The 16568-nt window shown below is 42.5% G+C and overlaps 1 protein-coding gene across 1 annotated transcript in view; it reads right to left on the bottom strand.

The window, feature by feature from the left end:
• The window catches only part of MEOX2 (mesenchyme homeobox 2), a 54724-nt gene extending 48090 nt beyond the window's left edge, over positions 1-6634 (bottom strand). The window contains exon 1 of the mRNA XM_064444505.1: positions 5692-6634. Within this exon, the coding sequence (XP_064300575.1) occupies positions 5692-6202 (511 nt within the window). The 5' untranslated portion in view covers positions 6203-6634. The remainder of the gene's footprint in view (positions 1-5691) is intronic.
• Positions 6635-16568: the final 9934 nt, after the last annotated feature.

Genomic DNA, 16568 nt, shown 5'->3' with positions numbered 1-16568 from the left:
TAATGTTGTCACCTTGCCTAGAACTTCAAGACACAGAGCTCAATCCTACTCTTGAGGACTTCAATGATACAGCATATTGAGTCATCACATCACTAAAGAATGAGTATTTCCAAATGGCAAACTATATGCAGATTAACAGGCTCAATTAAAAAGCACTTATTAAATAATTCACATGTCTAAAAAGGGCAACAAGCCTGTCAAAAAAAATCCAGAATCTGATTACTTACTGTGCAAAACACCACAGAAGTTATGCTAGATATGTTAGGACAAATTTTATCCTAGGGTGTTAAAATCAATGAAATTAAAATTCAATCTATATATATAATGCTGAATTGGCAATGCTCAAACAATCAAGTAATCATAATATTTTATCAGTAAATATCTGCAAGAATTATAAAGTATTTTCCATTCCTTCCACGCAACAGCAGCTTAAAAATCCTGAAAGTTAACTACAACCATGGTTTTTTGAAAAGTTTTAGTGAAATTTTCTCCAAATATTGCCTGAAAATTTGGACCTTTAATCCCCATGTGTCCATATCTCCTTCTGCATTTGGTTCTAGTACCGCACTTCTTACTCATCCAGGCCCCTCGGTGACTTTGCTTTGAAGGCTGGGATCCTTGATAGTGCTTAATACCAATTCATAGAAGAATAACATGCAATTACATTTCTGTGCCAAAGATTTAAAACAGAGTAACGGAATTAAGCTCCAACAGCTTAATAAAAAGCCTTGAGCACGTCAGTAGTTCCACTAGAGTCAACAGACCTTCTCACAAAAACGTTTGTGCTCCAGTGGCCCTCTGGATTGGGACCCTGATGTTTCTAAAAGCGCGGGTTGGGGGTGACAGTGTAAATCCTACTCAATGAGATATATCTAAAAAGACAGAAATACATAATTAGAGGGCATACTTATTTCTGTCCACACAAAATTACTCTTTGGCTACAGGCAAAGAATTCTGAAAATGTATCAGGAAAATAGTGTTTAAAAATTTCACAGTCCCAGAAAAGTTTCTGATCATATTTCCTGCGAAGAAAAGTGAACATACTGCAGATTTTCATCTATTAAACAATCCAGCAAGTAGCCCACTAGGTAGCCCAATATTTGTGAAGCAATCAGCCTTAAAAGATTTCTCCTACAACTATGATTATTATTCATCGGATTTTGAACAGGTCTCTTTTATGAAATCTACAGAGGTGTTTTTTTGTTCTTGGGTTTTGTTTTGTTTTTTTTTTTTAATGGCAAGTGATGCTTTGATACCAGATATCAAATAAATTAACTCTTTCCAGAAAAAATATGCTTTATTATGTATTTTTTCTTGCTTCTGTTTACAGCCATGCTGAAAAGCACAGACATATTGATGAATCAGTTACACAGTTCTTTTTGACTACAAGTGTGCAGCTCGTTTTTCTTACTGATGTGTTTCAGAAACCAATCAGAAGTCCTCAAAACCCATGATTTCACAGTATTTATAATCATTTATCAAAATGACCTGCTTTTCAGAGACCTTTTCAAACAAGCACATATGATTTATGATATTTAGATGTATTTAAAATAAAAAAAATTCCCTGGAGATGTAACTTTTTCCTGCTTGCACGTCGAGAATAGGTAGGTTATAAAAGATGTTAAAACACTGGGAAAAAAAAGTATTGTTTTCTTTTCATGGGATTTGTCAATGAACAAAAAGCAGCAGAACAGCTATTGAAACATTGGATTCCTGAAATGTTTTCGTAGGTTTAACAGCAGTGTTTCTACGTATTATTGTAAATACAGTCAAAATATGAATAGATGCTATTACCTGCTAGCCTTTCCTTGGAAATCTGCACCATATAAAAACACTTTCCCTTGTCAAACTTTAAAAAAAAAAAACAAAACAAAAAAAAAACCCAAAAATCTTCTCATGCCTGTGAGCATGTGTTTAATTATATTAGACTTTAACTGGAATAAAATTTACTTGTAATATATATTTATCTAACACAATTAAACATTTGAAGAGTTGTAGTGCTCAGAAGAGCTCCTTCAACAGCACTCAGCCTCCCCCTGATCTTCTCACAATAGTACAGATATTTTTTTGCCATAGCATTTTCGGCTTCCTTATGGCTAGCAGATTCGCTTTCTTTTTGTATTTCTCAGTAAGCCTAGATTACCCTTTCCATATAGGCGCTATTATGCTTTTCTCCTGACTGAAGTTTTAAGAAACCTTGGACCTTAGTAAGCCAACTTAGACAATCACAGCAGTAATTTTGCATTTGATGTGTTCTGCATCGTCTGAGAATCAAAACCTACTCTATAAAAACCAGAAGTAAAATGGCCTCAAAAGTCACAGGCAAGTCATGAGAAGGGGAGGCATTAGAAAAATCCAAAATATTTCATATAGAACAACTCATACCACAAAGCAACAAAGCACTCCAAGAATATGTTTTTGATACACTCAGCATGGTTTTCATCCGCACCTCATTAGCACACAGATAATTCTGACCATTAGTGCACTTTAAAATAAGCGAATTTATTTGCAACCTCTGCTCAAATTTAGTATCGTCTTTTTACTCCTACATCCTTGACATACGCAGAGCCGAGTTACAAAGGCAAGGATGCAGATGCCATTACTCACTGCAAAACGTTAACATCTAAAGATTTGAGTGCATCACTCCTTAACTCGCAGGCTAGTTTACTGACCCACTTCTGGGCCTACGCAGGTTGAGAGGAATGTTCTGAAGATAATGAGGGAGAGACTACAAAACCTGGAGTCACTGACAGCTGCAGCATGCAGGGGTCAATGACTAAGCAAGCAGTATTTCCCAGTCCTTTACAACAAGAACAGTTGACAATTTCACCCTGTTCTGTAGCAGCCTATCCAATATCTTCAAAGGGAAGCTCCCAAACTGCTTAAAACCTGGGTTAGGGCAAAAGAAAACTGTAAGTCAGACAGTTTATAAAACTACGACGAACGCACATTTCACCTTGCTTTCTCAATCCCAAACAAAAGTATAACAGAGCATAGCGCAAAATATTGCTATCCTCCCATTCCCCTGCAATATCCGAATTCCAGGGGAAAAGAGCAGGGACAAACACAGAGTCCATCATCCACAATTCTGTTTGCCCTCTGGATTTTTGTTTGTAATTCTAAAAAAATTACGCTCCCGCCATCATAACAAATAAGTAAAATGGGGTATCTCTGCTGGTAAATTTTCAGAGTATCCATATGGCTGAGCAAATATTACTAGTTTGGGAGATAAATCATACAAGGAATGTTCGTGTTTTACTTTCTTTAAACTATCTATAAACTCAGCTTTGTGAATCAACGTTCCTGATCTTGAACATTCGGAAATAAAAGCAAAGTAGTGCAAGAAAAGGGTAGCCTAAGGTTAATTCAGCTCTGAAATGTGGAACAGATTCAGAAAACACTGAACACTCTGTGGCTTTAAGTAATATGCTTAAGAAGAGGAAATATATCTGTAAATAAGCAAGAGCATTAATAATTGTCTCAGAATGCTGGCCCTGAAACTTAAACAGTCTCTCTTCACTTCTTAGTTATTTACTATTAGGATTTTATACAAGTGCCTATTGAAGTAGTTCCAAGTGTGATGAATACGTCTCCAAAAAGCGGGGAAGGCGTGGATGAAATTCTTTCAAGTACGGTAATTTGTTTTAAAAAAAAAAACAACAGATCAATGAAAAATAAAGGGGATGATTTTAAATCAAATGAGGGGCAATTATGGATGACAAATATAGAAATGCAAGGACTTGAAAATAGTTCTTGCTGCCATACGTTAGAAGGGCATTAAATATCTAGCACCAGAGTTCAGGATTAATAAAGGGGTGGGGTTAAACATTCAGTCCAAAACTCAGGCTTTTCCTGAAGAAAAACCAAAGATACAGCAGCTACCCAGTTGTTGTCAAAAGATGCCTATTTTCAATTTGAGAGATGCAGAACTGTGTGAACGGCCATAATATTTTTTTTCTTAGGGGAACGGAGGAGGAAATGGTTACCTGCCTTGATCTTCAGACAGTCTTAGAAAGTGAGGTTCGGAGTACAGCGCAAGATAAGCGTAACCGTGGCTGAAGGCTCGAACCCTTGTCCACTAAATCCAGTGGAAGACTCTGGTCACTTCAGGGTAAGACATCCCCACTGGTGTTTTTTGGTTTGCATCGCAAAATGAAATAAACAGAAAGCGATACAGATACTTCCCTGAGAGCGAAAGGGACCCGTTTCCTTTTTTCCTTCAGCTTTAAATAGACTGACAAATACAATAAATCCTTACACCGACAGACATCCAGTTATTTTCCCAGTAGCAATGGAGACTCAAATTTTAGTATTTCTCATACACCTCACGAAATCAGAGAATTCCTTTTATCTCATAAAATGTAATGAAGATGCAACAATAGATTTTGCCACCAGTGTTTTAACTAAATATGGCTTTTAATCTTGGAAGAGGTTTCAGCCTGTATACCAGCTACGTAAGATGAAATTCAGTTAAACCCATTCTGAATTACTCTAAACATTTCTTAATGTAACGGACAATGAAGAAAACGATGGTATCCTTGAGGGTTATTTTTTCAAGTAGTTTCCATTGCTTACCACTTTACCAAGCTCACAACATTTCGAGTGAAGGAGGTCACAGTTTCAGTTGTGAACTTCATAAATATCTGGAAAAGCCTTTCACTTTCTCTTCCTCGATAACAAACAATTCGCTACGCCTGCTCTTGAGTTTTCGAACTGTTGAGCCCTCTCTTTTTCAAGTGCCTCCTGCCTGTCTCGGTATATTTTCGATGACCCCCCGTTTTATATGCGCCCTAACGGAAGTGCCATCAGTCGCGTTGCCTTCGTCGAGTGGCTTTTGTCAGAGCGGGACCTTGACAGGCTTTGCCGTTTTAAAAAGCGGAGATTATGTCAGGTTTTTTGCACGCTCAGCAATGCCAAATCATCGCTCTGGAATGACTGCCGGTCTACATGCTTTTATGCTCGTCTTTAAGTAAGAATTGCAGTGATTTTAAAAGTCAGACAGCTCCTTCCTTCCCTCCGCCCCCGCCACCAGCAAACTGAAGTGAAGCAGCTTTCTAAAACTGCCAGTCACCCGTTTGCTGTACAGACTCCAAATTTTGCCCCTTCCGCGCCGAGGATTTGATGCAGGCGCACCCAGATCCTGCGGGGCAGCAAGGCATCAGCTCCTCTCCCGAATCCCCGCTTCCAGGGCAGAGTTTCCAAGCGTTGTGCAATCGCCTCGGAACCGCAGTCAGCTCCGCGGCGAAGGGGCGGAGGGGAAGGAGCGCGCTATATTCCGAATTTTGAAGCAGAGGTGGCGTATCGGGCGCGGGGGAGGGGGGCGCGGGACCAGATGCTAAAATCCTCACCAAAACTACAAACGACTCCCTCCTTGACCGTAGGACGCTCTCCCCCCCACCCCCCACCACCACCTTGATTTCATGCTCTATCACGTGCTGGATTTTTCCTTTTTCTGTCCTCCCCCCGCAGCCCTGATAAAGCTTGTTTTAGTGATGGAGATCCCGAGAGCGCGCTCGAGGGAAGGAGCGACCCGGCAGCCCGGCGTCGGCGGGCGGCGAGAGGACCTCGGCGGCCGGGGCCGGGCCGAGCCGAGCCGCGCCGCGGCGGGGGACCCGGGGCCCGGCAGCGCAGCTCCCCCCGGCACCCTCCGCCCGGGCGTCCCGCCCCGCAGGGGAAAGCGTGAGCCGTTACCTGAGCTGTCGCTTTTCCTTTTGCCGGACCTCTTCTCTGTTTCCACCGGGGACAGAGCCTGCCTGCCATAGTCCCCTGGCGCACACGCTGCCCCCGTGGGGGTGTTAGTGCCCAGGCTGGAAGAGTTTGAACACAGGACGGGGGGGCTGCTGCCCAGCTCCGGGGGTCCTCCTGAGTCGGGCTGAAGGCAGAGGCTGTGCCTGGCCGCGGCGGGAGGAGACGACATCTGAGGAATGTGCCAGTTCGTCTGCAAAGCCTGGTGCTGCTGTTGCTGGTGGTGGTGGTGGTGATGATGGTGATGGTGGTGGTGCCCCCTATGATGCTGGCTGGCAAACATGCCCTCCTCATTGGGGTATCCCGCTATTATGCAAGAGGAAGAAGAAGAAGACAGATCAGGGTAGGACATGTGGTCAGATCTTCCATGCAGGGCAAGAGAAGACTGGGAGAAAGGGTGCAAGCTCTGCGCAGTGGCATGGGGGCTGCGCAGGCAGCCAAAGAGTGTGTGATCCATGGCATGCAAGTCTCAGGTTCCAGGCCGGAGAGTTTAGGAAAGATCCAACTTCACCACCCTTTGTCAACTTTCACTGTAAACAGATCGGGGTTGGTTTTTTTTTTTTTTCCAAAACGGCAACGACAGACTTTGCAGCAGGCAGCTGAGCTCAGATAATCCAGGTCTTTAGCCCTAGTGGCCAGTCTCCGCTGCATAAACACTCGGACCTAGATGAGCCTTTCTCAGAGCTGCTCAGATGTCAAGAAGTGGGAGAGGTTGAAGCCAATAGAAGGTGGTCCCAGAGAACTGCTTGAAGGGGGAAACAGCTCCGAGAGGTTATAAATACAGTAGTGTGTAATGTGAGCTGGGGGCTGGCTTAGCAACACAGCACTGACCACATGCAAACTCCCTCCAAAACGCCAGCGCCGTCCCCGCGCCGAGCGGCTCCGTCAGCGGGCGGCAGCGCCGCGCGCCCCGGGCGCCGCCGCACCGGCGGGGGGGGGGGGGGGGTAGGGGGGTGGCATGGGGGGGCCGGGCCGGCTCCGCGGGGGCGCAGCCCGCCTCCCCCTGCCCCCGGGAGGGCTGCGGGGAGCACGCCTCCCCGCCGCGCCGCCCGGCGGGGCTGCCCCGGGGCCGGCGAGGCCGCCCGCACCCCCCCCTCCCCACACACACACAGTCCCCCCCCACACCCCCCCGCCGCGAGCGGATGGGCCCGCAGGGCCATCACCGCCCCGTCGGGGCACCCCGGGGCGCCCCCCCGCCCCCCCGCCAGGGAGCGGGCAGGAGAGCGCAATAAAGACGTGAGGCGAAGTCCGCGGGGTGTACCCCGCCGGGGGTGGCGGGCGGGGGTCGCGGCCGCCCCCTTCTCCCGGGGGCCGGAGGGCGCTCGCAGCGCCTCACCTGGGCGCTCCAGGTGGGCGGGCGCGGCGGGGCGCGTGGCGGGCGCGGGGCGCCGAGCCGCTCCCCGCACCCGCGGCCCGGGAGGAGCCCCGCCGCCGCCACGCGCCCCGCACGCACCTCGCGCTGCCCCCGGTCGTGCGGCGGAGCCCCGGGCGGCCAGGGCTGGTGGGAGAAGGGTCTTCCCGCCGGTTTCCCTCCTTGCCCCCTGCCCCTTCAAAACGAGAACGCGCATCAGTTCTATTCCCCGTATCTTCACGTCCTTCGTTGCGGTCTTCAGTGGCTCAGGAGGGGCAACCTGGAGAGCCTGGGCTTGGCTTTCTGTTGTTCTGGGTTTGTTGTTGTTTTTTTTTTAACATGCGTGTAGTGGAATTAACAGTAGCCACGCAGGCGGCTGTTAACTGGTTTAAATTAGGATAACGCATTTATTGATCACTGACCAAAGAGGTGCCCATTGCGGAAACGGTTTGCTTCTTAGCCCTTCCTCTTCGCTCTACCTTCCTCCTCCTCCCCCAAATCAAAATTAGTTTAAAAAAAAAAAAAAAAAAAAAAAAAAAAGGAAACCCCTTGCGCTCCTGCAGTTTAAGTCTAAATTCTTGGGTCCATGTGCGAAAGATAAAATGAATTGCAATTGCTGTTGGAAAAAATCAGGAATTGTATGAGATTTGCAAGAGCTGCTTTCTTAAACGGAAATTGAGTCCTATTTTGTGGGAAATTAGTTTTGCAGACTTTCTAAAAAAAAAAAAATCTAAAACTTTTGTTCAGCAGCTGCTCCACTTTTCCCTGCAGTTTCAGACTGAGCTGGAACCTGCAGCAGTCTTTCGACGGTAAGATTTTCCCCCCTTTTCTGACATCTAATGCTTTTTAAAATTGTCTTTAGATTTAACTGTAACAATGCGGTCTTTAAAAAGCGAGCGGCGTCCAAAGCAGAAGTCGCTGCCTCCGTGCACTCTTCAAAACTTGATATTTCTTCAGAATAAAGGAAATATACAGTTACAACACTGATGAAATATTTTGTGCTTTTCATTGCGTTTATCGTTTCAATATGTGCTCTAATATTAAAAGAGAGGAGTACAAAGAAAACTCAATGGCCGAACCCCCCCCTTGGGTTTGCAGACTCGCCGGGCTGCGAGCGCAGGGGTGGCGGGGTGTGTGTCCCCCCCCAACCCGGGACAGCCGGTGTCACGAAGCCAGAGCTGCGAGGCAGTTACCGGCGCGGTGCGTCGCGCCCGCAGCGGCCCCGCCGGCCCGGGCCCGGCTCCCCGCCGCGGCGGCCCGGGGCTTGCGGGGGCGGGCGGCGGGGCGGCCCCAGGTGGGAGCGCGGGGAGCGGCGGGGCGGCCCCTTGCTCCGCACCTCACCGCACCGCGCCGCTCCCCGCCGCGGCTCTCCAACCTGCCGCTGTCAGTCCGCCCGCCCCGGCCACGGGGGCGAGACGCCGCCGCGGGGTGCGGGGGAGGGTGGGGGGTGGGCGGCCGGGACCCCGGCCACCCCGGGGTGGGGGGGGCTGGAATGACCAGGACCCCTCTTGCAAGGGCCGCCGCCGCCGCCGCTGAAGCCCTGACACGGCCACAGCTGCGAAGGGGCCGGGGAAGTCCCGAACCCAAACCGGTGTAAAAATGACTTTTTTTAATTCTAGGGGATGGCCGCACAGGATTTCTCGCACAGGATTAAAAAAAAAAAAAAAAGTGAAATAAGTGAAGCACAATGAAGAAAGTGAGAGGGTGCGAGGGGGAGGGAGAAAGATTAGGTTTCCAAGAGAAATAAGAGACGGAGCCAAATAGCACTTTTTAGGGAGAGGTAGGAGAGGCTCCAAAAGGTGAAGAAGAAACAAAAGAGGAACGCAACAGCCAAGTTATAGTGGCACGGCGAGGTGTTCGCCATTAGCTCCGTAATCAAATCTGAATATTCGGGAGGGCGCTTCCTTGGGCTCTTGAGTCCCCTAATAAGTGCGCAAGTCCTACATCAAGTGGTCTTACTACCTCTTGACTGAGAGGTTTTGAGCCCGCAAGAACTGGAAATACGAATCTCTATAGAGCTTTATGCTTTCATTTTAAACTATGTAATAAGAATGCAAACACAGGCAACTAATGTGGAGACAAATAAGCAACTTTAAATGCTTGCTGAGATGATACAAAAAGTGTCTGTGTGGCGTTATCAAATAACTATGGCTATGTGGTACCATTCTTTGTAAAAAATCATGACTTTTCAGGCAAAGAAGGCTTCAGTGCAAAGCTTCTCAGCAAAAATAATTGCTGGACAAAGTGCGAGCAGTTATTACCTCTCAATAGTAATGACAGAATTCTTGTTCGCGTTGTATCTTTTCAGAATGTGCGTTTGACCTACATGTGGTACAAAAGCGTAACTTAAATCAATGCCAGCAAGTTTGCCCAAAGCTTATAACATCAAGTGAAAAAATAGAATGTTTTAAATATATGAAAACAGTAAACCGTTTAACTCATAAAAACATCTGGAGCCAACACAGTTTGGAACATCATTTATATTTTCATGTATGAGCTAATATTTGCATTCGCTTTGTGTTTTTTTGCTTTTGGTGGTGGTTTTTTGTTTTTTTTTTTTTTAAGCTTGCGATTTATGGGGAAAGAGATCACATAAAATTGACCTGAATACACCAGTGTACAATTCCTCCTCTTCAGGGCTTTTGTAGTCTTGCTCAGTTTTTTACGTTGGAGGCTGAGGCATCATCTTCCTGAATATTTATCAGAATGTAAGTAGGATTCTTGAGCAGTTCTTTCTAGTGTGCGGTTTGCATATTCGCAACGTGCATGTTGAGGGAGAATCAGACGGATAGTCATACTTGGGGACCACCGTTTGAGTGGTATAAGCTGTCATAACTTCGTTGAAGTCAGCAAAAAGATGGCAATTTATGCCATTTAAGAATATTCTCCTTACTGTCAAAGAGAAAGCTTACAAATATGAATTCAGTTTATTTTAGCCAAAGATTTTATTGTACTCAAGAGCCTACCAAAGCAAAAGGACGAGGTTTTATTGTACTGTAATTATGATCAGTTCGTATTTTTCCATGGCAATTTGGTGAAGGCAGGCATCATTATTTAACCTTAGAGTCATTCCAGATTCACAACAGATGTATGTTTATTTTCAGTCTTTTCTTTTTTCCCTACATTTTGCCTGTTTAACTCCCATAGAAGCAATATAATTCGTTTCTCTTGATACCTGTGCTGCAATGGAAACCTACAGATATAAGCAATAATAAAGCCCGGGGATTATGCATCATTTCAGAGATGCTTGACTGCCTTAACTGAAAATCCTTGCACAGAAAATGAATAATTCGTTGACTGTCTTGTCAAAAATACGAAATCCCTGCCTAGTTAAGAATGACGATAATCACATTCACCATTCATAAACCTACGGCATACCAGTATCTTCAGTATACTTCCCATAAAAACATTTTTTGTGAGAAATTACACTACCGCAATGCATACCACATAACTTTAGCATTGCATATCTGTGGTGTACTTCCATTTCACTCTTTTTAACGTTTACATGTGCCATGGTTTAACACATATCAGACACAATTTTTGCTTTAAAGACTACAACATATCTATAAAAACGCTAAGCCCGAATCCATATTTTCAGCTACTTCTCCCATATACATATGGATTCTGTTCTAATTTTCATGATCTCCAAGTATTACAAATTTTAAAGCTATGCCAGCAATTTAGTATATTACATAAAAGTTGTGCTGAACTATGAGGCCCTCACTGAAAATGATTTACAAGTTTGCATTACATCATTAAAAGTTATTTGACTTGCCACTCTAACCAGTAAAATATCTTATGCTTCCTATTCAATTTAAAGAAACCGATGAAATATTAAAATGGTTAATGTACTTGAGGCTTCACACCTGAACTATGATGTTTCAGGAATGCTTTTAGAGCTTCAGCTACGGGAAAATTGCATTCCACACGAGATACTCAAAAGCCCCAGAAAAAGTTCTCTCCAAAACTTTGGTGTGTGTTTGTTTTAAAGAGATAATTTACTTCCAAACTGAACCATCTTGCACAATACTATTTGTTTCCCAATCTGCATGTTATATTGCAATTTAACAATTGTTTCTCTTTTTTTCTAGTATTATCTCCACTTAAGAACGCTGAACTAAAAAACAGTTATGACAAGCCTTGTAGGGTGCTTTAATAATACGTACCTTTCATTTGGATTTAGAAGTATATTCAAAATGCATGTGCAGGCAAGTCAACGATGCCTGAAAAATATGTTTTCCATTTTGTTTTCTCCAGATCTTGACAGTTACACACCACACTCTGTCCATTCTCCTGTTATAATTACTAATCACAGAGGCAGAAAAAGCTTATGTATTTACATTCTATTCATTTCATTACTTGATGCAATTTGTGTTGTGGATTTTGATCTGTATACGTATTCGAAAGGCATTTTACCAGAGGCCCCATTGAAAATACAGAGACAGTTGTGCACGGAAGAAAGGCAAAGTGTATTTTCAGCACTCTGTGTTTTTATCAATGCTTATTTCTTCCTGTGCTGCAGAGCCAATATTTTGCTGATTATACTTCAAGTTTTAATCACCCAGAATAAAAAATACAGGTGATTCAAATCTTTGTGCATCAAATGTTTTACGCTATGACTTGCACCCGTTTACTGGGTAAATCTGCAGTATGCTTACGTTACAACGACTGAACTAGAAAAAAAACCCCACCATTACCTGAAATATTTATTGTCCCCTGGCTGACATTTCCAGGCCCTTTCAGGATCAGCAGCAGGGGGCATATTTCATAATTCTGCCGCCATCAGGGGATGTTAGGAGAGTGATAAGTCACTAATCTTCAGCACCTCTTTTACACATGAATGAGCAAAATACTACTTACAGTGTGTATTCTTAGTCACTTCTAATTTTCTCTGCTCTGCAGTGAGAGAAAGACACATATGTGTATTTCTATGCACCAAGAATAAATAACTACAAAATATCCAGGTTTTAATAGCTGCTGGGATTATGTCACTTACTTTGCAGGTGTGTTTGCTTATGATTTATAGTGTGATGAGCTCTAGACTTGGAGCAGAAACTCCTAACTAGCTAGTATTTGGAACAGAAAGATATTCACTGCCCTGAAGAGCTCAGGCTCTGTTCATTTCACCAGTTTCACGTGGGAGTACTCCTGTCTTTTTACAGAGTCCTGTTTGTGTTCATGGTGATTTGCATGACTAGAAGCATTTGCAGGACCGGAACCTTAATTAATAATAGCTGTAGGAAACAAAGAGCTAAAAATTGCATGTACTTTTTTTATGCGTAGCTGCATCATGCTCTTCAAAGCCTAATATCAGATAATGCTAACAACAGATACTGGATAGGAGAAATTAAATACAAAGTAACAGTTGTTTGAAATGATAATTTTAGATTAAACTCGTTTTTTTTAGATGCAGATATTATGGCTTGTGAATGAATGAGAAAAGGGAAAAAAGAAAAAAACAAGCTAGATTTCCCCAAAAAATGTATGTCAAGAAGAGCTTAATTTGCAGAGACATCACCAAAAGACAAAATCGTATTTGCCTCAAAAATTTTGACTTAGGAAACTATTTGAAGTTTGCTGGCATCAATGACACTACTGACGTTAAAAGAAAAGATAGGCAAGTTCTTACCTATCTTGAAGAACAGTCCCAGTGGCATGCCTTAAGGAGACTGACACCTTCCAAAAAACCATTTGCATAAACTCCTTTTTGTTTGTTTTATTTCCCCAAAACAGAATGTGGCTTTATTGATGAGCTGTGAATACATTATACCACTTCTTGAAATGTGTCTTCGCAAGATATCTGTATTTGTTATGCTTTATTAGGCATCACACTTGCATGTCCTTTGATACAATGCAGACAGGTCTCAGGGTGGGTTTTCACATCATCTAAGTACACATATCAGCATTTGGTGCGCTGAATCACACTCAGGAGCCACCTTCCTCTCTTCATCAATGCCTATCTCATACATTTCATTTAAATTAGATGCCCACAATAAAAGTGTGAAGCCCATTTATTGCTACCCCTTCTTTTCCAAACGGAAAGTGCCTAGCACCATGGGCTCGGTAAGCTCAGCTGTACAGCAAAGAAGAGGTATGTTATTTGGCATACCCTTCAGCTGACCGAAACACAAATGCAAAATACAGCATGTGGGGACACTGTCTGGATTTGTACAATTCCCTCATAGGCATTTTGTCCATGAACTTCACACATTTGTGCATTTGAGCTGTAGAACATATCACTTAGGGATTTAGATTGTGTTTAATAATCCAAGTATATTTCAATACAAGATGGTAAACTAAAAATATTTTCCATTTAACTTTCAAAACGCCATGTGCAAGAGAACACAACAAAATGGAATTAACTCATAACATATGCAACTCTTATTTGTGCAAGAGCAGTGTATGCCCCTAAATCCAGACTACAGCATCTGGAGGCATAGCATGTCTCTAATGGAAGAGAAAGGCACGAGACATGTCAGCTTCTTGGCTATGTTACACTGAAAGTGTGCCTTTTCCTTTGTGACACCCAATGTAACTCTGATTGATTAAAACAAATAAAGCAGACACTCTCCAGGTAAACTGCCTTGGAAGCATTTTGTATTTTTCATCTCATTAGCTGTAGGCAGTAGGATTAAACTGAGCTTGATATTTACAATATTAAAAAGAAAAATCTTATCTAAAGCTCTTTCATTTGAAACGATCAGGTTTTAATGAAAGCTAATATCCTATGGGTATGAATCATGCATTCATAGTGCATCCAAACATACAAAATCCCATTTGTAGAAACAAGTTTCGCTGTCACCAAGGTAGTGTTTCTTTCTTACAATTTTTTACTTCTAGCAGTATTATGGCATAATGTATTCTTCATATACTTTTACTACTGTAGAGACCCTGAAAACATTTTAGAGAAACAATTCATCCTTTAAATGTTTTACAACATAAACTGTCTTCAGACCTGACCTTGAGAAGAGCTGAGTCTTTTCTTTTCCCCATTGACCTCGCAGGATCATCTTCATTGTTAGACTGTAATAACAATTAGAAAGAAGAGCAGCTAAACCTAAATACTGATCCTTGTGGTTAAAATAAAAAGAAAAAACACCACTGAAAATTGCATTTTGAAACAAACGTGTATGCAAGAGACCTGGCAGATAAAATATTTTACTAATGCATTTTCAAATTTCTATTGCACTAAAATTGTTAAATGATCTGCTGTAGAAGTTGAAATGTCTAATTTTAAATTTTCTTTCATTTTTATCAATTAATATCTTCTGTTATATTCATAGTAAGCAAGGGAGAAAGTATGTCTGTCTATTGTAGTTATTTGCAGAAAATGCAAGTAGAAACTGAGAAACTGCATTGTTACAAAGCTTTATTTACTAAACTTCGAAAAACCTACCGTGAACAGCATTCGGGATGTATGAATGCACACATGCATACACTAAAAGAGGGTGTTCAACCATGCAAAAAATACGAGCATACCTCCAGGCTCAAACCCTTAATGTACGATTAAAACAAATTAGGTTAGTGACTGCTTTAATAATAGGGAGAGTTCTTAGATACATCATAGAAAAATAGAAAGTCTCACATTAAAGCAAATGAAGGAGCAGAAAAAGCTCTTTGCACAGATTACCAAACAAAGTTCTGACTTTGCTTCCTAGCTGAGGAAAATGTTTGGGAATGTATCTAATCTAACACACCCTATAAAACTGTACAGTAGTCCCTGGTTCAACAGTGAGCTGTACAGAAGAAAAGGTCACATCCCAGAGCAAAACTCCAAGATTTTAGCCTGTGATCCAAAGCTGCCAGTTTAATTTCTAAATTGTGAAGCTGTGTACCCATTTGGGAAAGTAGGTAGGTAGTCTTCCCTTATGCACGCACAGTAATTTCATTACGTATGATCCCCTGCAGCTGTGGTAATGAGTCTTTTTTTAAAACATACCTTGACTTGATGATGAGAATATTTTGCTCTAAAAATAAGTCATATATTTAATTTCTAATACGGCAGGCATGGCGCATATCCAGGGGTGCATGCAGTAAGTTTACCCTGTACAATTTGTAGTCAATCAGGCTTTCCCAAATGAAGTCCCATAAATATGAACATACGTTGCTTGTTTGTTTTCTTCTTTTTTTTTTTTTTTTTTTGTTTCCTTTATTGGTATCTTAATAGTATGACCCAAATATAAGGAAATAACCGTATCATATTAAACACAGGAATACGCTTTCACAGTCGTTTATTGTGCATAGCTAGTAAACATTTCCTGGCAAACAATTTAGAGAGTCCATAAATTCCATCCTAACGCTACTTCCGTAGCTAGATGCAATGTACCATACACGAGGGTATTAGCTCAGTCTCTCTCATCCGGAATGGGTGGATTGGAATTGAAAAATCCCCACCCCCCCATTATAGCACCATATGTCTCGAAAGTCTATCCTCTCTCAGGGCAAACGGCTCCTCTCAGATCCGCCTGATGGATCACGACTAAAACGCTGCTGTCCCTCGCTATTTAATCTAACAACATTTCTGAAGTAGCTATCAGGAGAGCACAACGAGCCAAGCATCCCTTTGGCGTTAGTGGCAGTTCCCCACACAGAGAATATCAGGGATATGGAATAGCAGAGGGAAAATCTACCACACCGTGCCAATTTGTATGGAAAATTTGATCCTCAAGCTAGGGGTAGGGAATAGACGCAAACCTCTCACTCCAGAAAATGAAGCAGTGCTTATGAGTCCCCGTTTCCTTATGTAACCAGTTAACCAGTGCTAGTAGACCAGCTTTGCAGCATCTTCAGAGGTACGAGTCTATAAGAATTTCAAACAATTTTCTCTAGCTATCTTATTTAGCTATTTATAGATTGAGCGATTATTAGGGAAACAATTTACCCGTAAATGTTTTAGGTGGATTAGATCTTTGCTCAATCTTTTTCAATTCTCTTTTTGTGTGTGTCAATTTATAATGGAAAAAACATAAATCCTATAAATGACCCTCAAACCATTTGGCATTTGAAAGAATTTGTCTGAGATGATCATGTTAAACTAAAGTTCATATTGCTAGTAGAAGAGACTAAGCTGACATTTCCACCGATTTCTGTCCTTATTACAGGTATACATTAATATAATTCCTGTTACAGCTATTATTTCCAGATTATTTTGGATTGAAAACAAAGAGTTAGCAAAAATCTAGACTCCTTCCAAGGTTCGAGAGACCAGCTCAAAAGCTCAAAGGGGTTCGGTCACCATGTCAATGTTCTGCTTTATGATCTTTAATTTTACAGGATATAATATTAAAAACTCTCCCCTGTGCCCCTTGAATCAGAATTTGAGGAAGAGTTGTGTGATCACAAAGATGACTAAGGGCAGAAAGATCTTATTTCACTGGTTGTGGAAGACTTTTTGGTTTTTAATTCCTTGCTTTTAAAATCTTCTTTCATTTATTTATACCTACTGGATATATTTATCTCAAAGGGGTATATG

The sequence above is a fragment of the Phalacrocorax carbo genome, chromosome 2 (genome assembly GCF_963921805.1).
Source record: "Phalacrocorax carbo chromosome 2, bPhaCar2.1, whole genome shotgun sequence".
NCBI lineage: Eukaryota > Metazoa > Chordata > Aves > Suliformes > Phalacrocoracidae > Phalacrocorax > Phalacrocorax carbo.
This window is presented reverse-complemented; position numbering and strand designations above follow the sequence as displayed.